The sequence below is a fragment of the Camelina sativa genome, chromosome 7 (assembly GCF_030686135.1).
Source record: "Camelina sativa cultivar CO46 ecotype springtype chromosome 7, ASM3068613v1".
In the NCBI taxonomy this organism is placed as follows: Eukaryota; Viridiplantae; Streptophyta; class Magnoliopsida; order Brassicales; family Brassicaceae; genus Camelina; species Camelina sativa.
In genome coordinates, this window is record NC_141886.1 from 27,403,913 (window position 1) to 27,425,509 (window position 21,597).

Below are 21,597 nucleotides of genomic sequence, written 5' to 3' on the forward strand. Positions count from 1 at the left end.
CTACTATATATACTACTAAATCAGGATTAATTATTAAAATATTAAAATTTGGAAATAAGGCCACTTTTTCAAAATACCTCTTTGTTATGCATAAATAATTATTGTACGTTTCATTGTTTTGACGGTTGTTCGTTGACAGTTTTAAATTCAACTACCCTTTTCAAAATAAAAATCTTTTTAGTCACTGAGAAAAACATATTCCAAGGAGAACTAGAAACTTATCTTGAATAAGATGAGTTTTACTTATTTACAGTACACTGTTAAATTCTTAATTCATGCTGGTATATAATCTATACTATTTTAATTTTGTTTAACACAGATAATTCAAGTTCTAAATAGAAGGAGGACATTTTCACCTGACATCACCCAATCCTCTGCATACATGATTAAAAGTATTTTCTATCAATATAAATTCTTGAGCTCAAATACAATCATTCAAACTTTTGAGTATAAATCTATTTAAAAACTAAACTTATTTTACTAAGTGATATACAACATATATATTGTTGAAAGTAATATTTCTATGTTATATCTATTTGCGCAGGATTTTAGTTTAAATTTTTAATCAATAAAAATCATTGAATATATATATATATATATAATCATTCGAATTTTAAAAGATAAATCTATATAAACACCATACTTATTTTACTCATATATATATATATATATAACATATATTTTCTACTGTCGCAATAATATTTTCTTGGCAAATCAACAACAGATCACATAGTAACAAAAAATAACTTAAGAACCTCGATGGAAGAGTCTTCAACCTTCTAACATTTTATCCCTAGAAATCTTCAATCTTCTAACATTTTATCCCTAGAAGAGTTCATTTTATATTCAATATATCGATATCCCACATTAAATACAAATATACAAAGTTTCGGGAATATTTTTAATGCTATGTCGCTACAACGGGTTGTCCAAGTACATCACCTGCCACAATAGAATTTCTAAAAAAGTCAAGAATGATTAGATGGTGAAACGGTTAAACCCGACAATGAATATCCGTTCACTAATCCAAGTTACATATTTTTTTAAACCTCATATGTTATTTTCAGATGTTAATTTTGTGATGTAACTTCAGCTTCGTCTTCTAAAAAAACATAGTGTACTTTAAATATGTTGTTTGTGCCAATGTTTTGGGTTAAAAACATTTGATAAAATTGATGAAATCTCAAGCTTGTTTTATATTTTACTTTTTTATCATGTTATATAATTGTAGTTTTAGTTGATAATATGTCTTCTGAGATATGCTACAAAATCACATGTAAGTGTTTGTAACGGCTTACATATCATTTTTCCTATATTTTCTGACTATTGATTTTGTTTTGTTAGATGAATTATTTTTTCAAACGTCTTTTTCATAGTTTTCTCAATAAAAGTGTGACCCTTAAAATATCTCCATTTTTTATCAAAACTTTTAAGTTGAGTTGAGTAATTAATCTTTTTTTAAATAAAATTTATTCAAAAAAATGTTTTACATCAGCCTTTGTTTGATAGAGTTTGAGAATAGTCAGATAAATGTTAGAACATCATAAAAATTGCAGGAAAAAGTTTTTTATCTTGCTGCCAGCTACACCCCCATCGCAGCCGTATATTTGCCTTAAGTGTTGATGTTGAGTAATCTATCTCTTATGTTTCGATCGAGTGTTTTGAGAAGCAAAGGAGCTGGAGTTGGGTTATCCCCCTGTCGCCTACCGTTGCGTTCTCTCCAGAGAGTATGAACTGTAGCCTAGAGTAATTAATCTTTTATTTTTTTTTAAGTTAAATTGATAAATAAATCTTTGTAGTATATATTTCTTAAAAACTTATGTTTCACATCAATTTTATTTTTATGTTTATAATTTTATAAATACAATCGATAAATATTTTTTTACTCTACAATGCATTAAAATCTTACTTCCATTCTAAAACTCATTAACCCATTCTAAATTTTGGAATATGATCATTTTTTGGTTAAAATTTTGAAAATAATAACATTATTACTAAAACAAATTCATAGTACTTTTACTATTTTATTTTTTCATTTATGTTACTTAATTCATTTTTATATATTTATTATTATTATTATTTACTAAAAATTATATTATTTTTTTACTATTTTAAAATTTAATTAATTTTACTTAATTCATTTTTATTTTTTTATTTTTTTATTATTACTAATTATAAGTAATAAATATACAATAAATTAATAGTTAATTAGTAATTTTTAATGCAAATATATATATATATATATTTAATTGATTAGCTCGATGCTGATGTGGAGGAAGAAAAAGAGAGAAAAGCTAACTTTATATATATAGATAATATTATCTTACAAAAATATTTGACTTGTCCATTATTTATAGAAGATATTGTATTAAGTAGATAAAAATAGGTTAATGCAGCTAATTGTATAGCTTTTAGAAAATTTTATCTAAAAATAGTTATTGATAATAATTATAAAAAACAAAAAAAATCCAAAATCACTATTTTATGCTTTGTTTCCCAAAACGTCTGTAAGTGTCAAACTATCAATAAATTTGTATTTTAGAAAATGTTTTTTAAGAAAAATAAACAAAATTGGATAAGCACATATGTTTAAAACTATATTATATGTATATATCTGGATACGATACATGCATGTCTTAATACTAAATATGATATCGTCTATTTGTCTCTATCTAGAAAACGTTCTCGTTATTGATGCCAAACAGAAAAAAGAAAAAAATCATTGTTTCTAATTGCGTCTAATTTTAATTTTACGCATGATACAGTGACGAGTATTGTCACTCAATAATAAAAATCTTGAATTATATTTAAAAGTTAGGACTCGCAAAATATATATTTTTTCTCTTTTTCATACATATTGTTCTTCTATAGAAACGCTGTGTACGAAATACAATATACAATTCGATAAAGATCATGAGGTGTTGAAAATTTGTGTTTATGTGAATGTATATAAGTAAAACCTTATGATAAATGACAAAACCGTATAAATATGTAAATAAGATATGGTAAATTGAAATTTCTAAAGGTTATTATTGGCTACTGAGCTGAGGCATTCGAATATCATAGTCGGAGACCTCGTGGTCTGCTTGTGCCTCCCTTTTCATAATATGATAGTCGGAGACCTCGTGGTCTGCTTGTGCCTCCTCCTTCATAATCGGGATTTCAATCTCTTCCACATTGGAGGAACCCACCAGGCCATGCTGATGACATATTCATCAGAAATAAAAATATTTTTAATCAGATGGTAAAATAAATTTAATTTACTTTGAAAAAGGAGAATATTTAGAACCTGATACTGATGCTGCTGCTGTTGCATAGGAGGAAATAGGGCTGAGGGATTATGGCCCGTAGTAGAATTGTAGGTCTGAGCCCATTCTTGGAACATGTCACCGTTATGATTCGATACGTTAGATTCACCCATAATGTTGTTTTGGTTCGAGCTTGAGCTACTTCCTTGCAACAACGTTTCATACATCGCTGAGTGAGCTGATGCGTCGAATAAATGGGCTTGAGTTGGCCCATTTTCAGACAGCCAGCCTCCAACGACGTCGGTTACGAAAGGTCCACCCATGTTTTGCTGTTGTTGTATAGCAGATGCTTCGTATGAGGATAGGTCATTCAATATATGTTCCTGCGTCTCAAGAAATTATTTCAGCAGCTACTATTTTTGTTTTATTATCATCATTATGATGAGAAAAAATAATAAAACAAGCGTGAGTTTATAAGGTATTGACCCGTCGTTGACCGATACGTGTTAAGGTGTCGGTAAGCTGCTTCTCACAAGTTTCGTACTCTTCAATTGTTGTAAACCTGTTTGGATCTGGTTCGTATTTCCTATTTGTATTGGCGTATAACGATTAGTCACTAACTTCTTACATTTTCATATATTACATCACATTTTGTAGTTTTTAGTTTAAAAAAGAAGACCTTAGTTCTTCCTCTGCTATATGAAGCTGTTGCTGTAGCTTATAAACTTCATGCTCAAGTTCCTTCGTTCAGATTGAAAAATTGCAGTGGTTATAGGATAAATAACGTAAATTGTAGTAGTTATCAGCTAGAGATTTTAAAAAAAATTATATTGGAAGAATCACCTCGACGTCGGAGTTGATAGCCGCAGGGCTTTTTAAAATCATCCAATAAGAAAAATGAAGAAAATCAACTTTTTCGAATTATTAAAAAGTTTTATAATAATAATAAAAGACAAGAGAAATAAATTAAGACTTGGTGAGCTGAAGAGCAATATCATTCTCAGTCTTGAGTTGCTGCAAAGTCCGGAGTAGATACTGTCACGTGACAATGAAAATTTCGATATCAATAATCTTAAATATATCATTGGATTCCACATACATTACATAATACTTAGTCTAATTACGTACCTCTTTGCTCTGGAAATCTCTGTCAGATATATAAAAAGTCAAAAAAAAACAAATTAGTATTTTAATTATAACCATATATATGGTTATTCATTGATAAGAATAAGTAAGAGTAAGATGCGTACGGGCGTCGGCTCTGATCGGGGAATACTAAAGCACTGAAATAAAAACGAAAGAGAAATGTTAGGAACATAAAAAGGTTGATCAAAGGAGATGATAGCTCCTCATGCTTACTTTTCTCGTTCTTGGTCAGAAAGATTGATGTATCTTGAGAAAACGTCTTCGATCCTGACCAGAGTTTAACGTAATATATAAAAGATCAAATGAATGTTTTCGTGTTTGGAAAGAAAATGTAAAAGGAAAAAGAAGAAAAAAACCTTGTTTTGCCGGAAAAGAGGCTAAGGCGATCGGAGGGAGAGAACATGAGGAGAGCAATGTCGATGTCACAAAGAATGGACAATTCATAAGCTTTCTTTATCAGACCATTTCGTCTTTTCGAGAACGTAACTTGTCGATTCGTCGTGTTCTCTATTCTCTTTATCTCCAATTTCACCCGGCCCATGTCTTTCTGACTCGATCAACAGCATTAACTAATTCAAAGATTCTGCTTTCTTCTCTCTTTCTTTTTTCTGCGTGAATGCGAGAATCTGATCATTGGAGGCAAAAGTGCGTATATGTATGAGAAATGTATGGACGAGAGAAAAGAGAACCATGAAAGAAGGAGAAGTTAGGTATAAGAAAGAGAGTTTTGGTTAGAAATGTATGGGAGAGATTTAAGGGTTTTGTTCTTTGAACGAATTAAGAATTGCCACGGAAAAAATCAATAGAGTACAAAACCGGAATAGAAAAATTAAAAACCGGAATACAAAATCAATGACAAATTAACATTCAGATTAACCGATACGCGTAACTTTTATTTTGTCAATATTTGATAGGGGAAAAATGTCATTTAAACCATAAACTTTCAAATTTTGGCCGTTTAAACTATGAACTTTGTTATAGGCTATTTAAAACATCAACTTTTGTTGATTAGCTTTTTTAAACATAAATTTTCGTTGACCAAATCAAAAAAACATGACGTTAAATCCGATAATTGACCTACTAACAGACGTTACTATGCCGTTAATCACACTGTTACTAACAAAACAACGTCATTTTAATGGAAGTTTTAGTTCGAAAAAATGTCATTTAAACCATGAACTTTAAAATATAGGTTATTTAAACCATGAACTTGTAAATGTATGTCATTTAAACCATGAACTTTCAAACATCTGTCATATAAACCATGAACTTGTTTTGGGCGTTAGGTGAAAACTAGACAACCTGAAAATTTTGGTTATCGAAGCAAATCGAAAAGAGAAAACCTAACCGTTCGGTGCAATTTATTTGGATAATTGGATTTTGGTTCAGTAGGTTTATTAGAAACTGCAGAAGTATATAAGCTTAACCGGCTAAACCGTTGAACCCTAGTTTAGTTTCTCTCTTCTTTTTTCGACTCTGCCCCATGATGCGATTCTGAAAAGAGAATGAGGAACATCAGTTCATCCTTCTTTTTCGATCTTTGTCATGTATTTTGTGTCTTTTTATATTTGTCTTGAGTCTTTTTCATTTATTCGGACACTATACTAGAGTTTGAAGGATTAATCATCTTGTTTTAGGACACTAGAGTTTGAAGGATTGATCATTTTTTTCATGTATTATGGTTTAAATGACACAAATTTGAAAGTTCATTGTTTAAATGACATACATTTATAAGTGCATGGTTTAAATGACCTATATTAAAAAGTTCAAGGTTTAAATGACATTTTTTCGAATTAAAATTTCCATTAAAACGACGTCTTTTTGTCAGTAACGCAGTGATTAACGACATAGTAATGTTTGTTAGTAAGTTAATTATCAGATTTAACGTTATGTCTTTTTTAGTTTGGTCAACGAAACTTCATGTTTAAAAAAACTAGTCAACAAAAATTGATGTTTTAAATATCCTACAACAAAATTTATGGTTTAAATGGCCAAAATTTGAAAGTTCATGGTTTAAATGACATTTTTCCCTATTTGATTGTCCTTCGACCTTCAACGGCTATAATTTTGTGACTTAAAAACACTATATCAAGATTTTATTACAGGTTTTATAATTTAGGAGTGAATATGATTTTTTTTCTTTTTAATTAACTTAGGAATGTAATTGATTTAGATATCAATTATCAACCATAGAAGAAAATACAATATGTAAAATCTTTTACGGATGATTTGTAAATGCATCATTAGAGCAATCGTTGAGGTGACATTCTTTTACAAGAAGAAAACATACATAACATATGATATTGCCATTAAAACTTATTTCATAGTTTTATTCCAGAAAAAAACACAGTGACGGTTCATTAGATTGAAGGTTTAATAAGTCATTTGCGTTGGGATCTATACTATTTAATTAGTCATGTGTAGATTTTATAAAAACTATTAGCCATTAGGCTATTATACGACACAAAAACAATATTATCACAAACCACTAGATTATACGTTTTGGTTGTGAAGGTTCACATATATCAACACAAATCATGTGACGTAGATCTTGCTCTTACATGTATATCTACGGCTTCTCCAACTGTCATAAATATATTTTCTTCTTTCACTTTCTCCTCCAATTTTGCTCGCTTCAATTTGTGAAGAATCCTCCATCTCGGACTAGCGATCACTAACTGAATTCCCAAAGCATAAAGGAAAATTTGTAAGTTGAATAACCAACGAACCCACCTATGTAACAAGTGAATGAATAACATTTGATGGAGCATATGCATATAATATGTAGTTTATGCGAGAAAATTTCAATAATCTACCCGGATGTCATTAGAAGCCAGCTCTTTATGTAGTTCTTCAAGTGCAACTACTCCTGATGTATCGATGCCCATCACGCCTTTACAATTATTTTGTTAAATTTTTACTAGATATATCATTTAGAAAATCTATAAATTAGCATCATAGAATGTGGAGGCTTACAAGACATGTCGAGAATTAATACTTGAAGAACTTTATCTTTTGGAACTTCTTGTTCATTATCCTCTTCTTCTACTTCTCGAACTGAATTCAATATTCTGAAAGTTAAAGAAAAAGTAAATAAAAAGTCATCAAAGTGTACATACGAGTAAATTAATGAAAAAATAGTGAAATAGAAATTAACCTGTCTCTAATAAAATTGGCGTTGGCAAAGCATAGCAAAGGAGAACTGATTCGAAGAGTCAATAGTCCTGGAGTCTTAGTAGCCATTGGGTACTGATTTATGTCACCGAATATATCTGTTTTTGACAACCTCCCTAAGGCCTCAATGTTTGGTCTTATCGAACTTAACACTATTCTGGTAAACGATATCCCCACCTACACAAATATACAAATACTCAAACTAAATTCATTTTTTTCTACATGATATAAACCCCCCAAATCCGTACGAAAATGGAATTTGGTATGCGATAAATAAATAAGTTGAAAAATCATCATCTCAGAAAAGATCAATTAATTTTGAATTAGAAACTGATTATTCTTTGAAATAGTCCATTGTCAAAGGTAATTTGTTGTGCTCATCAACAACCCAACTTCATTTTTGTGACCCAACAAAATATGTGTAATAAATATTGCCACTTGACTGAAAACATTATACACTATTGCTATGTTTTGTCTTTGAGGGTCTATCTATAGACAGCGAATTTGGTCGGCCTAGTAGCTTAATCTATACAAATTTATTTGGTTAATTATATATGAGATATTGACGCTTTTAGTCCTGTAAATTTTGATCACATGATATGATCTGATAGAGAGTTTAGTTGACTTAACCTCGACCCGTTAGGTCCCCCCCCCCCCCCCCCCCCAATCAATCAATATTTTGTTGTATTTTTCCGGATAAGATTTTAAGAAAGAAACAAAAAGAAATAGAGTAGTGAAGGAGAAAGAAAGACTCACGGCAAGAAGAAGACCGATCTCGACTGAGGCAAAGAGGACACCGAAGAAGGCAGCAGCAAGGACAAGAAAATCGAGTTTATCGAGTTTCCAAATATGTAAAGCGCCAGAGATATCAATGAGACCTGGAAGCGCCGACAGGATTATGGACGCGAGAATCGCCGTTGGTGTGAAGTAGAGAAACCTCGTTAATACTTCTAGCGAAATCATCACTGTAATCGCCATTACAATGTTCGAAACTACCGTCTCGCAGCCAGCGCTAAAATTCACTGCCGTTCTTGAGAATGACCCTGTTTTTGATAGAAAACATAAGCTATACGTGATCCGTATCCGTTACTAATAATAATATACAACATTTATCAAAAAGTGAGCATGCCTTATTTTAATACTACTAAACCGGTTAACTTCTGTTATGTAAATTAATAAAACCGGAAGTTTAAAAAAAAAAAAAAAAAAAAAAAAAAGGAAAATTTTTACCGGTAGCCACATAGCAAGAAGTAAAAGAGCCAGCGATGTTCATAAATCCCATAGCCATCATCTCTTTGTTCCCATCCAGACGATACCCTTTGATCGTCGCAAACGATCTCCCCACTGCAATTGCTTCCTGTATTGAAATTAGTTCATTTAATTACAGATTAATCAGTGATAAATCCCATAGTCCACAGAGGAATAATAGAATATTATACTAACCGTGAGTGCGATAATTGCAGAAATAAGACCAATTTTGACGATTTGACCGAGATGTGGACTGCTGAATTGTAACTGGTTAACCGAAGGTTGGTTAAACCCTGGTTTAATGTGTTTTACAATTTTAACCCCTCGTGTCTCAGCGTTGGTTAAATACACGATTAGTGTTGCTAATACGACTGATATCAGCGGTGCCATTGCCGGTATCCAAAACAATTTCTTGTTTCTTTTCCCCTGAGTTTTTATAAAAACCAATCCAAATGAATTAATAAATACAACTACTTTTGATGTGGATGGTATTAATATATGAAAAAAATGAATTTACTTACGAGAAATCTCGCTAGGAGAATGAAGATTAGGAATGAACTACCGATGACAAAGTTCAGAGGTTGCCACTGCAAAAATAATTAATATTTGAGATAAATACAATATTCCTCACTTACAAACAAATTTAACCAAAAGAACTAAGACGGAAAAATAAAATAAAAACCCGTTCGTACCGGATGGTGAAGCGAGTGGAAAACCGAAGATAAAACCGAAACTATATCGGTTTTGTTGGTAAAATGAGACAAACCAAATAAACCTTTGAGTTGTTGTAAACCAATGACAATGGCAGCACCAGCCATGAACCCAACAAGTGCAGCATGTGACAAAAAGTCCACCAAAAACCCTAACCTGATACAATATAATAAACATATACTTTTTTATCAGATTAATACACCTTTGTCGTCGTCGTTTGGTCCGCGAATATATAAATATATAATGAATCTCTATGCAATTTGCCTGAAGAGTCCAAAGATGGCTTGAAAGGCGCCAGCGAAAAACGTGACCGTGAAGACAATTTTCCTGTAAGCAATTGGATCGGTGACCGGATCTTGAAGGTCACGAACCATTGACGAAAGCAGAAGGGAAACAACAGCCACAGGACCAATGGCTAACTCTCTCGAACTTCCCATCGTCGAATATATCAAAGGTGGTACCACACTTGTATCTGTTATTTATATTTATATATAAAATTCAATTCAATTCTCTGCCAAAACCTAAGGAACTATACACAACTGGAGTTTTGGACTTACATAGACCGTACTCTGGATCAAGTCCAGCCAAATTCGCATATCCTATACTCTGAAAAATGAAATTTAAAAATGTATCTATAAGAATCCAACATTGATTATATCGACATATATTGTAATTAGTGAGTAAAGTTACCTGAGGAATGCAAAGACTAGCGAGAGTGAGACCAGCCATCAAATCTTTCTTGAACAAGTTGAGTTTGTATTGTCTTCCCCAGATAAGTATAGGGAACAACGATTTAAGACAAGAGTAAACAGGGTTTGATGATGAGCTCTTCGTCTTGTTCCTCCTATTATCTTTCTTGGACAACACATTTTTTCTTATGTACCCAGCAAGCTCTTGCCACATGCTTGGTGGCACCGGAGTATCTACCAGCCACCGCGATATCGGCTCTTCGGAAGGGCCGTCTTCATGGTGGCTCTGAAGCTCTATGCCCATTTTTGTTATCTTTGTGGGGTTTGGAAGTGTGTGATAGAGAACTAAGCTCTGTCTTAAGCCTTCTCTCTATATATATATATACTGCCATTGTCATAAAACTTAAATAGAAAATATTTAATTCCAAACTTTGGTCCTTAGTCTTTGGTCCTTAATTAAATGCATAACTTAAAATCTTTTACTTTTGTTGTTCAACAAAAAAAAGCTGTTACTTTATGTAGAAAATAATAAAGATTACACTAATTTTTTAATGCTAACTTTAGAAAATACTAATTTTTTAATGTTAAAATTATAGGATTTTGAACTTGTAAATATGTTTTCAAAGAAACAATAGTTTTAGTTATAAGAATGTTTTTTTTTTTCTTATGCTGGAGATTTCGTTAGAGCACATAATTTGACACTCTGAGTGATTTATGATTTATGATGTAACATTCTTATTTCCTGGTTTGATGTTAATAACAGTATAACACTAGTTTCCAAGTGAATGCTTATGTGAAGACAAAAAACATTAAAAAAAATTATTAATAATATCTAAAAAAATTAGTAACGTACCTTTCCCCTATATGTTGATTTATTTGTAATTATTTATTGTATAATACATCGAATGTTGTTATCCGAATGTATATTTTTTTGATTTTGACTTATAAAAATGAACATACCAACAAGAGGGCATGTTGCAAATACATGATAACTTTGTCGTAATGTATCACGGTCGCCGTACATAATCTTAAGAATATTAGTCAGGTGAAGATCAGAAAGTACTATCTTGTGACCATTTTTTTTTTTTGTATGTATAACATTGTGGCCATTTTGGCATCGCGAACACATTGATGATTGAATAAAGTAAAAAAATTATGGATCACTCGTACAAAATCAAGAGAAAAAACGCGTAATATATTTCATTGGTTAATAGCAGCTGTATTATGGACTGAAATTGATAGCATACCGGCTGATCCACCTTCGTAAACACCAAAAACCACATGTGTGCCTGAGATCACCAGACACTAATGGAAAAAGTTTCATCAACAGTACGTATTATTAACCTACTAATTATGAAAAGATGATACATTTCTACCAATATTTATAAAATCATGAATTGTTTTATTTATTCATTAAGAATTTCTAATCAACTTTTGAAAATATGAGCGCAACGAATATTAAAAGTATGCGATTGTAACAGACCAACCTTGGAGGGTCAGGTAAATTTTAATTTCTTATACTTTTTCCAACATTTACTAATCAGTATTATTCTTTACAAAAATTTCCAGAAATTAACAGACAAGTCAATATCCAAATCATCAACATTAGATAACATACGAGCTCTAATCCAAAACGAATATTTAAGTGGAGACGTCCGGGTTGCCAAATAAAACAAAATTGGTTTGATGGACCAAGAAGGCACGCTATACAATAATTGATTTCGAAGGTAAAAGAAGACGAAAAGAAATGCGATTATTCAAGATTTGATTGTTCTTTTCTTTTCTGTTTTGGTTCTTTTTCTCTTTATCCTTTTATATGGAAGAATATGGAAATGAACGGATGAGATGTGGTCATAGGGCACGTTCGGTCCACTTTGTTTTCGTTCTCGAATTTTTTTGTTACTATTATCAAAACCAATGGAATCTATTTATTGTATTGTCATGATCTAAGCATGAGTCATATATGTTCTCTTATCTTTTCACTATGAACCACTCTTATTCACTTCTACACTAATTCAGTCTTTTTCATCCACCAGAATCCTCCAAACTAGTTACTTTAAGGTCATTGTCATAGACTCGTACGTGGGATTCTTTGGTCCAACGCAACTCCAGAAAGCCAATTCATTTTATGTGAGAGTTTGCGGATCAATGGTATGAGTAAAAAATGAGTGATAATGTAATATGGTAAAAAAAATGTTAAAGATATTGGACGGCGCCATGTTTCGGATCGGATGCACTGTGTTATTTACTATAAGTAAACTAGAACAATTTGGTGTCACATGGACAACAGAGTTGAGATATGATCTCCCAGATGACTATCTTCAAAGACAGTATCACAACCGGGGATGTGCAATTTAGCAATGCGGACAGCTGGAAAAGTATTAAATGTGCAATAGGGTTATGTCGTTAACTAAGTTCGCTTAGTTTCCGAGTTGTCATGACATGAAACTTCACCAATCAATGATCATCTAAATGATAAAACCCGGCTCAAGCTATAATATCTTAGTAATAATTAACATGCTTTTAGCCACACGGATGTTCCAGTAATCACGATATCTTTTTTAAAAAATGCAATTCTGTACCAAACGAATCTATTCACCGAGATAACACATTATGATACTTTTTTTGTGACTTTCTTTTGATAAAGATAACACATTACAACATCAGGGATAGATTTTTCTACGTGAAAATCTTTGTTTTTCTTTGAATATAAACTTAACATTAAAATTTAAACAAAGAAAATACACATTATGACACCTTTATCTAAAAAGCAAATTCGACGTGTGGCCGCGTCCATCGACGGTGCCTTAATAACTATTTTCATCGATACTTTATAACAACATGTGATTAAATAGTTGATTGGATTCAGATTGGATTAGCTGCTGTCGTACGTCTGTAAACATAACATTTTGCAAACAACTTCGGTTGCTGCGTTTAATTTCTTTTTTTTTTTTTTGCTAAACTGCAAATATCGTATAAAATGAATTAGTAGTGTTTCCACCCTTACAATTGTTTTCTTGGCAAAAAATAAAACAAGAGAACAATAAATCTCAGTCGTGACTGACTCATTACAACCAAAAGCTCATAAGTTTCTTAATTTCATAGTACTATTAAGTATTTGTTTGCTGCGTTTAATTTCATAGCACTATTAAGTATTTACCAAAATTTTCTTTTTTTGTCGGCGTTTGCGATAGAGAACTTCTTCTTCTTTGTTTTGCAAATTTATCCCACCATATCGTTTTAGAAATGCTACATACAATAATGTATTTTATATTGGCAGTAGCAGAAGAGGCCAAAGGGCTGCGGAATATTATTCTTTCTCTGTTAAAGTTCATTCATTCTATCACAATGTTTTTTTAAGATACATGATTATTAATTACTATTATTATATATAAATCGATTGAATACTTTTGCAAAACAAATTATTCAATTTGTATATTTTGATTTTATATCTTACAAATATAATTTTTTTTTTAGAAATATCCCTTTTGATATACTTTTCTTTTCCTTTTTTTACAAATTAACGGTATATACCTCTTTTCAAAAAATCTCTTTTATCTATCAAATTTTCAAAAATATATTTTATTAAATATAAAATTTTATAAGGTTTATAAGATATTTCTAGATAGCAACTACTATTCGGAGACTGCATATTTTAATAAGTTTACACACATATTTAAATTAATATCAAATTTTAAGTAGTATTTTTTAATTTAGAAAATAACATTTTTGAAAAGTAGTATTGGAAAAAGGTATTTTTAAAAATCTTTCTTTGCAACTTGCAATTACTGTAAATACTATTATTTATGTTAACTAAAGATGTTGCAGTGTCTATTCTAATAATTTACGTGCAAATGATGCATTACTTGGTAGTTGATATCGACCAATCAATATTATTTTACGAATATCCTTAATAGCTTATGCAAACCAAACAAACTTATAAATGTTTTGTTTATATAAGAGAGTTCTAACCAACCAAGCTAACATACATAGTTACATGCATACTCTTTAAAAAAAAATCTTTTTTAAAGCAAAGCTAACATACATATCATACGAACATAATATTTTTTTTTGTCATCGTGACTAATAATAAATGCATATATAATTAATTACAATTCATGTACAAATATATTTGTTCTGAACGGTTGACTTGTTAAATATTTTAACCTTTTTTGGGCGGCACCTGAAAATTTAAATATTGCAGATTTGTACTTCTATCAAGAAGAAGCAAATTCTAGTTGATTATATATGTCCCCCGAATATAAGAAGATAACCGATCGATTTATTTTTTCTGGTCGGCAAAGTACCGATTTTTTATTCACAATGTCTAATATGATTGTCACAATTCTTAATCATCGTAGGATGTTATACATAGAACATTAATGTTAGTTTTAAAAAAATTATAGTAGTTTTACGTGACTGGTGACATATATATGATCTAAGTAAACTTATAGTAAACTTCATAGATATGAATATATAGTAAACTTCATAGATATGAATATGAAAGGGATGATGACCTACTGATAGTTATATATAGTATATATAATGGGGTTGATTTATTTGTACTTTCTTCGGTTTCAATCTCTTTTTGTGATGGAAATACATTCTTTAAATCGGAATGGAGTAAAAACTGGTTTTGGGTATCAAATGAAGTTATGAACTAAAGGTCTGAACTTCCGCAGTTTAACGAAAGAAAAAAAGAAAAAAATCCAAATATGATGATATCGCATAACATATGAAAATATATATATATGCAAAATTGCGATAAACTTTATGATTTATACCGTCAGAGGAAGAACAGGAGTACTCAAATTTGTCATGCTAAAGATTATGATAAATTAGTTTACCTTCAACAACAGGTATAAGATCGATTTCAAGAACATATGAGTCATGCATGAGGTCCTAAAACAGTTGACATTATTATTATCTAGAATACTAGGTCCTACATCCCATGATGTTTTTTTTTTCTTGGTTTCTCATCTCAACTTGGCCCATGAATATATGCATACATTAATCACAAGGTTACGCTTGTGAGTTGTGATATTGTGGTAGTACAACAAATCATTTGTTACCTTAATACCTTCTTCAATCGTGCGTGCGTATAGTATAGGTTTAATGATAACGTATACAAATCGAAACAGATACTTATACAACAGTTGTTTAGAAAAATCAGTACGTCTATTACACAGAAAGATAGTTGACGAATAAAAAAATATAAAAAAAAGAAACTAGTGTGTGTGGCTGGCCGTGAACCAACATGGAGAACCAATAGCTTGTAGCCAGCAAAGCACTATATCTAGCGCGTGTCGAATACGTAGTCAATGGCTAATGTAGTAAGGACGAACATAGCCACACTTTAGTCCAGATTCAAGGTCAACTCTAGCCCCCAAAAAAATCGGTTCCTTTCTTTTGACCTTTTCGCTTTTTTTCTCGATTTGGAGCCAGTGGCGCTTTCGTAATAACAAGTGATCTGAACCGCTTCGGTCTTCTTGCTTTGTAGTTTCCATAACTTCTGTCATTATCATCACCTCTTATATTTTTATTTTTTTCCTGGAAAAATATTTGACAATAACGATATTTATCTCTTGTAATTTTAATTTTAATTTCATTTAAATAATCAAATATATAAATTCCCAGATCTATTTTTTTTGTTCTCCTCACTTTTGTGAAATACTTTTTCTTCTTTCTTTTTTTGTCCCCCTGTTTCTCAAGCAAAATCTAATTTCTCAGGAAATTGTTTATCTCTTTTTTTCTTTTCTTTCTGAATATTATTAGGGTTTTGTATTTTTGATAATTTGAGAGAGAGTGATTCAGTGAACCTGGACATCATTCAGGTTTGCTGGTTTTCAAGTTAGAAAAGAATAGTGTAAAACAATCTGGCGTTTCCAAAAATCTAAAAAAGGGGAGGTTGTAACTGTGTCTCTCTCGTGTACTTTTTCTTAAATTCTTAAATCTCTTTTTAGTTCTTTTCCCTACTTTTTGAAAAATCCCTTTTCGCTTTTAACAAATTAAATAAATCAATCACGTAAAAAGATCTTTGGAGCAAAAAGAGCTATAAGAAAAAGAAAAGAAAAAAAAGAGAGACAGATCGAATTCTTCTTCTGCTTCTTTTCCAGGTTAGTGGTGGTTTTCACCTTCCAACTATCAATGGTTATGCATCTCATATTAGTTACTATATCCCCACTACCTAATTTTAGTTTAATACAAATAATACACGTGCATTTATATGCCATAGTTTGTTTTTTATTCTGGTTAAAGGTTTTGATTTTATTTTTTTTCAGTTGTTTAATTTTGTGTGTAATTATTGGCTGTATACAATATAATGCATAGAACTAGGAAAAATATTTAGAAGGTATCGTCTGGTGCAAGAAGTTTACAATTAGATTGTTTCTTCGGATTTCGATGAGGTACTAGTTAACTCATTATCAATCATCCATACTTGTCTGCATTACAAGGTCAACACATGTGGTGTTCACTTTGTCTCCAACCTAAACTTGTACCAAAAGGTTTTTTTTTATTTTATTTTTAAGAATTAAAAAAACTAGTTAGACGAATATGAGAAAACTTAAGTTGATTTTTTAATTTATTTCAGCTTTTGTGATCGAATTTGGCTTTGATATGTTAAAATTACTTTGGAAAATTTTGGTTGAAAAAAACGATAGCGGCTATTTTGTTGAAATTAACCCAGCCACCGTTCATCAACTTGCACAAATTAAAGATTTTGTCTGGAAACTGAGTGATTTTAATGCATTCTATTATCTAACCTATACATATGCACCAATTTAAATAACATCTATACATACTTTGAGAACCAATTAGAACCACCAATATAGAACATATGTTGGGCCGACGGTCTATTTCCCCACGAGATGTATTGTATCGAATCAGATAGATCTCGTTCTTTACCCTCGGTCTATATGTCCCCGAAATAAAAGTTCGAAATCTATATTTCCCCGAATAAAAAGCTCGAAAGCTATATTTCGGGGACATATAGACCGAGGGTAAAGAACGAGATCTATCTGATTCGATACAATACATCTCGTGGGGAAATATATATATATGAGTTAGGTCCCATATGTAGTTTCTTTAATCTTAGGTCTTCTTTCTAAATTGCTGTTCAGTTTAGGTTTGTTTTCTATGTTTTTTTTAAGGTTTTGTTTCCAAAATCTATGTTAAGGTAAAAAAGATGAGAAATTTCGGGGCTCTAATACTATTTAATTAGTTAGGGTTTGCTTTCGAGTTAAGCTTAATTTAAAGTATTGAAAACTGCTAGTAAGTAACGTTATATTTTCGTCATTTATTTTGGGATAACTGTTGGCACTAACCATATATAATTTCTTTAAAATCTCACTATCTACCACGTGGCTATCCAAGTCAACGATCTCTCCTATTCCTAATGGCAGAAAGTAAACGAGATCACTGAATTGAGATTGTTTTCAGTTTTGCACACAAAACACAAAAAACCATTGACTTGGTTTGTTTTAACTTAATTAATGTCGATCAAGCCAAATATAAAATCGAAATCTATTAGTTAGACTTTTCAATTTTCGTAATGTACTTGGTCTCTTAGTAATCCAGATTCATCAATTATATACGATGACACTCTCTTGTCATTTAATTAAATAAAAAAACTAATATCACATAGTATTTTCGTTATAAATAAGGGTTCATCAATGTTGCTCTAAAATCACACTTAAAAGTCACCTTTCAACCCAAAATATCCACTTTAGTCACGTTTCCAGCTATCTATCTATCTTTCTCCTGGTTCGGTTCCATTACTCCCATTCACACTATTGATATCATCTCAAAAACTTAACAAACTAACTTAACTAAGTCTCTTGTTCTGTTTGCAGAGAGACCTAGCTATGTCGTCGAGAGCTCACCCTGTAGACGGAGATCTAAGTCCGGCTACGGACGGTGGAAATCTTCCGATCAAATCTTCTCCCACCCGGCATAAGGTTGGGATCCCACCGAAGCCAAACATGTTCAAGGATTTCATGTACACATTCAAAGAAACTTTCTTCCACGATGATCCTCTAAGGGATTTTAAGGATCAGCCTAGGTCCAAGCAGTTCATGCTCGGTCTCCGGTCCGTCTTCCCTGTCTTCGATTGGGGACGTGACTATAATCTCAAGAAGTTTCGAGGCGATCTCATCTCCGGTTTAACCATCGCAAGTCTCTGCATTCCTCAGGTGAAAAGCCCTAAACTCAAGTATCACTATTACTTGTATCACAAGTTATCTATACACTTGCTTCGTTGCTTATATTCCATGGTGATTACAGGATATTGGATACGCTAAGTTGGCTAATCTTGATCCTAAATACGGTTTATGTAAGTTTGATTTTGACTTGATCTTTAATTAATCACACTTGACCTCATTTGAAAAACAGAGGATAAAATCAAATATGGTTGATCTTGATTTTACAGATTCTAGTTTCGTTCCTCCATTGGTGTATGCTTGCATGGGGAGTTCGAGGGATATAGCAATTGGACCCGTTGCTGTGGTTTCTCTATTGATAGGCACTTTGCTACGAGCTGAGATTGATCCAAACACAAGTCCTGATGAATATCTCCGCCTTGCCTTCACTGCCACGTTTTTCGCCGGTATCACCGAAGCAGCCCTTGGATTCTTCAGGTAAAAATTGATCTCTTTATCCCTATCTTTCTTATTTGACGATAGAAAAAGGCTCTTAAAAATGTTCATCTTCTTCTTTACTACTCTCAGGTTAGGGTTCTTGATCGATTTCCTATCACACGCGGCTGTGGTGGGCTTCATGGGTGGTGCAGCCATCACCATCGCTCTCCAGCAGCTTAAAGGCTTCCTCGGGATCAAGAAATTCACCAAGAAAACCGATATCATTGCTGTTCTTGACTCCGTTTTCAGCTCGGCTCATCACGGCGTAAGAATCCTTCTTCTGCTTTTTATCTAATCTAAACACTACTTTGTCAATCCTTTCACTAATTTGTATCATTTGGGCTCTGCAGTGGAATTGGCAGACTATACTCATTGGTGCATCGTTCTTGACCTTCCTGCTCACCTCTAAATTCATTGTAAGATATATATATATATATATATATATATATATATAAAACAAAAAACATCGAATAGTTTAATTCATTCTTTTGTTTCGATTTGATTCTGATCTCTCTTGACCTAATGCTGAAACAGGGGAAGAAGAGCAAGAAACTGTTCTGGGTGCCAGCGACTGCGCCATTAATATCAGTTATCATTTCTACCTTCTTTGTCTACATAACCAGAGCAGACAAACAAGGAGTTCAAATCGTAAGATCTCAACCTAATCTAAGTAGTTACTTGCGCCTCAAACTATTCAACATCGTGTTAATACTTAAATACAATGTCTCATTTTTTTTTTTTTTTTTTTTGATGAATGAAGGTGAAACACCTTGACCAAGGTATCAACCCATCCTCTTTCCATCTAATCTACTTCTCCGGTGATAACCTTGCTAAGGGCATCCGCATCGGTGTAGTCTGTGGCATGGTCGCTTTAACAGTAAGTAGTCCAAACCAATGACTCAGACTTCAATCTCTCAAATCCATAAGCGAAATTTCCTCATCGAATATTTCAAAACTGTTTTGACAGGAAGCTGTAGCGATTGGAAGAACCTTTGCTGCGATGAAAGACTACCAAATCGACGGTAACAAAGAGATGGTAGCATTAGGCATGATGAACGTTGTAGGATCGATGTCTTCTTGCTACGTTGCTACTGGATCGTTCTCAAGATCAGCTGTCAATTTCATGGCTGGATGTCAAACAGCGGTTTCCAACATAATAATGTCAATCGTCGTTCTCTTGACATTGCTCTTCCTCACACCTCTCTTTAAGTACACTCCAAACGCCATCCTCGCAGCTATCATCATCAACGCCGTGATTCCATTGATAGATATTCAAGCTGCTATTTTGATCTTCAAGGTCGATAAGCTCGATTTCGTCGCTTGTATGGGAGCTTTCTTTGGCGTCATCTTTGTTTCCGTTGAGATCGGACTTCTCATTGCGGTACGTACATCTCAAGAAAACGAAACCCTCTATACATGATGATTATGTTGTTGTTAATTTGCTGATGTTAAAGTGAATTTATTTGTGGACAGGTCTCTATCTCGTTTGCTAAGATCCTTTTGCAAGTAACAAGGCCTAGAACTGCAGTTCTCGGAAATATTCCAAGAACTTCGGTTTACAGAAATATTCAACAGTATCCTGAAGCCACTATGGTTCCAGGGGTTCTTACTATTCGTGTTGACTCTGCTATCTACTTCTCCAACTCAAATTACGTTAGAGAAAGGTAAAACCTTAAAACAAAAGTTTTAATCTTAACCAAGAACAGTTACTTGGTTCACAAGAATGTTAATTCGGAAACCCTTGTAATTTACAGGATTCAGAGATGGCTACATGAGGAAGAAGAAAAGGTAAAGGCAACAAGCCTACCCAGGATTCAGTTTCTCATCATCGAAATGTCACGTAAGTTAAACATTACTCCTAATTACTTCCTTCTTAATTAATTAGTGTCAATATTTTTATTTTCTTATATAAACAAAGATTAAACGGACACCATTATTTTTTTCAGCTGTTACGGACATCGATACTAGCGGAATCCATGCCTTAGAAGACTTATACAAGTCTCTCCAAAAAAGAGACATTCAGGTACATATAAACAGACATGAATTAAGAGACTATATAATCTATTCTAACTCAGCAATCAAAGTGAATTAGTTAAAGAAGAGTATACTTACCTGATGATTCTGTGTGTTTGTGATAACCAACAGTTGATTCTGGCGAATCCTGGACCGTTGGTGATAGGCAAGCTACACTTGTCACACTTTGCCGACATGTTAGGAGAAGACAATATCTATCTGACGGTAGCTGACGCCGTTGATGCTTGCTGTCCAAAACTCTCCGACGAGGTATAAAATTTACAAGAAAGAAGAAGAAGATAATGACGAAGAAGAAGAAGAAGAAGAAGAAGAGGGAGATGCTCTCTCTAAGTGTTGTACAGTAGAGTAAAGAAAGTGACTCTTGCCTTCAATTGTAATTTTGGTCTTTGGACCCTTTTGTTTATGATTCTTCTATCGTATTAGAAGATAAGGGGTCAAGTGTAAAGTTGACCTCTGGGTCCCCATCTTGTTGTTCTACTACTGTACTTTTTTTAAATAAAGTATTGTAAATTGAAATTTTGAATTTTCTATCTAATCAGTTTAAAAACCCCAAAAGTGTGTGAACAACTATGATTAGGATGTCCAACGTGGAGATTTATTTTATCTGAAATAATTTGGTTATATCAAATGGGAACTCAATAATGTGACAAGTTGGAATTTAAAATGGATGGAATATAAAAAAAAGATTATCCTTATCCTCCTTTAGCCAGT

The 21,597-nt window shown here is 32.3% G+C and overlaps 3 protein-coding genes and 1 long non-coding RNA gene across 7 annotated transcripts; 1 reads left to right on the forward strand and 3 right to left on the reverse strand.

The window, feature by feature from the left end:
• Positions 1-2,785: 2,785 nt before the first annotated feature.
• Positions 2,786-4,935, reverse strand: LOC104702581 (agamous-like MADS-box protein AGL66). Its single transcript, XM_019227312.2, has 10 exons — positions 4,751-4,935; positions 4,608-4,661; positions 4,499-4,531; positions 4,377-4,395; positions 4,222-4,283; positions 4,092-4,119; positions 3,928-3,989; positions 3,735-3,834; positions 3,290-3,631; positions 2,786-3,200 (listed from the first exon to the last, which is right to left on the reverse strand). Exons 1-10 carry the CDS (start codon positions 4,933-4,935, stop codon positions 3,030-3,032), a joined length of 1,056 nt encoding a protein of 351 aa, XP_019082857.2. The 3' UTR covers positions 2,786-3,029.
• A 28-nt stretch (positions 4,936-4,963) lies between these two features.
• LOC104702582 (sulfate transporter 2.2) lies at positions 4,964-10,982 on the reverse strand. 3 transcript variants are annotated; one of them, XM_087459543.1, is made up of 13 exons: positions 10,218-10,607; positions 10,085-10,133; positions 9,792-9,999; positions 9,509-9,683; positions 9,338-9,403; positions 9,012-9,242; positions 8,799-8,925; positions 8,325-8,611; positions 7,552-7,745; positions 7,371-7,465; positions 7,211-7,287; positions 6,956-7,072; positions 4,964-5,020 (listed from the first exon to the last, which is right to left on the reverse strand). In XM_087459543.1, exons 1-13 carry the CDS (start codon positions 10,518-10,520, stop codon positions 4,964-4,966), a joined length of 1,986 nt encoding a protein of 661 aa, XP_087315669.1. In that variant the 5' UTR covers positions 10,521-10,607. The 3 variants fall into 3 exon arrangements, with proteins under 3 accessions (XP_087315669.1, XP_087315668.1, XP_010416764.1); XM_087459542.1 differs by lacking the exon at positions 4,964-5,020 and adding an exon at positions 5,605-5,888; XM_010418462.3 differs by lacking the exon at positions 4,964-5,020 and having other exon boundaries at positions 6,800-7,072; positions 10,218-10,982.
• Positions 10,983-15,361: 4,379 nt separating this feature from the next.
• Positions 15,362-21,280, reverse strand: LOC147941768 (uncharacterized). The gene is made up of 2 exons (XR_015561185.1): positions 20,965-21,280; positions 15,362-15,766 (listed from the first exon to the last, which is right to left on the reverse strand). It is a non-coding gene; the product is annotated as an uncharacterized LOC147941768 (long non-coding RNA).
• LOC104702583 (sulfate transporter 1.2) lies at positions 15,689-21,416 on the forward strand. 2 transcript variants are annotated; one of them, XM_087457176.1, is made up of 13 exons: positions 15,689-16,332; positions 18,070-18,408; positions 18,500-18,548; positions 18,645-18,852; positions 18,943-19,117; positions 19,203-19,268; positions 19,387-19,500; positions 19,613-19,729; positions 19,820-20,233; positions 20,326-20,516; positions 20,607-20,692; positions 20,799-20,875; positions 20,998-21,416. In XM_087457176.1, the coding sequence occupies exons 2-13, from the start codon at positions 18,082-18,084 to the stop codon at positions 21,139-21,141; spliced, it is 1,968 nt and encodes a 655-aa protein (XP_087313302.1). In that variant the 5' UTR covers positions 15,689-16,332; positions 18,070-18,081; the 3' UTR covers positions 21,142-21,416. The 2 variants fall into 2 exon arrangements, with proteins under 2 accessions (XP_087313302.1, XP_010416766.1); XM_010418464.2 differs by lacking the exon at positions 15,689-16,332 and adding an exon at positions 17,759-17,980.
• The last annotated feature ends 181 nt before the right edge of the window (positions 21,417-21,597 follow it).

What these genes read in the sequence shown, in the direction of transcription:
- LOC104702581 (XM_019227312.2), bottom strand. Translation starts at nt 4,935, where the DNA reads ATGGGCCGGGTGAAATTGGAGATAAAGAGAATAGAGAACACGACGAAT. An exon ending in CTCTTTTCCGGCAAAACAAG is followed by an intron (nt 4,662 to 4,750) that starts GTTTTTTTCTTC and finishes AACTCTGGTCAG; the next exon opens with GATCGAAGACGTTTTCTCAA. An exon ending in CACGTATCGGTCAACGACGG is followed by an intron (nt 3,632 to 3,734) that starts GTCAATACCTTA and finishes CTTGAGACGCAG; the next exon opens with GAACATATATTGAATGACCT.
- LOC104702582 (XM_087459542.1), bottom strand. Translation starts at nt 10,520, where the DNA reads ATGGGCATAGAGCTTCAGAGCCACCATGAAGACGGCCCTTCCGAAGAG. An exon ending in CTGCAATTATCGCACTCACG is followed by an intron (nt 8,926 to 9,011) that starts GTTAGTATAATA and finishes ATTTCAATACAG; the next exon opens with GAAGCAATTGCAGTGGGGAG. An exon ending in TGGCTTCTAATGACATCCGG is followed by an intron (nt 7,073 to 7,210) that starts GTAGATTATTGA and finishes TTGGGAATTCAG; the next exon opens with TTAGTGATCGCTAGTCCGAG.
- LOC104702583 (XM_087457176.1), top strand. Translation starts at nt 18,082, where the DNA reads ATGTCGTCGAGAGCTCACCCTGTAGACGGAGATCTAAGTCCGGCTACG. An exon ending in TGATCCTAAATACGGTTTAT is followed by an intron (nt 18,549 to 18,644) that starts GTAAGTTTGATT and finishes TTGATTTTACAG; the next exon opens with ATTCTAGTTTCGTTCCTCCA. An exon ending in TCAAATTACGTTAGAGAAAG is followed by an intron (nt 20,517 to 20,606) that starts GTAAAACCTTAA and finishes TGTAATTTACAG; the next exon opens with GATTCAGAGATGGCTACATG.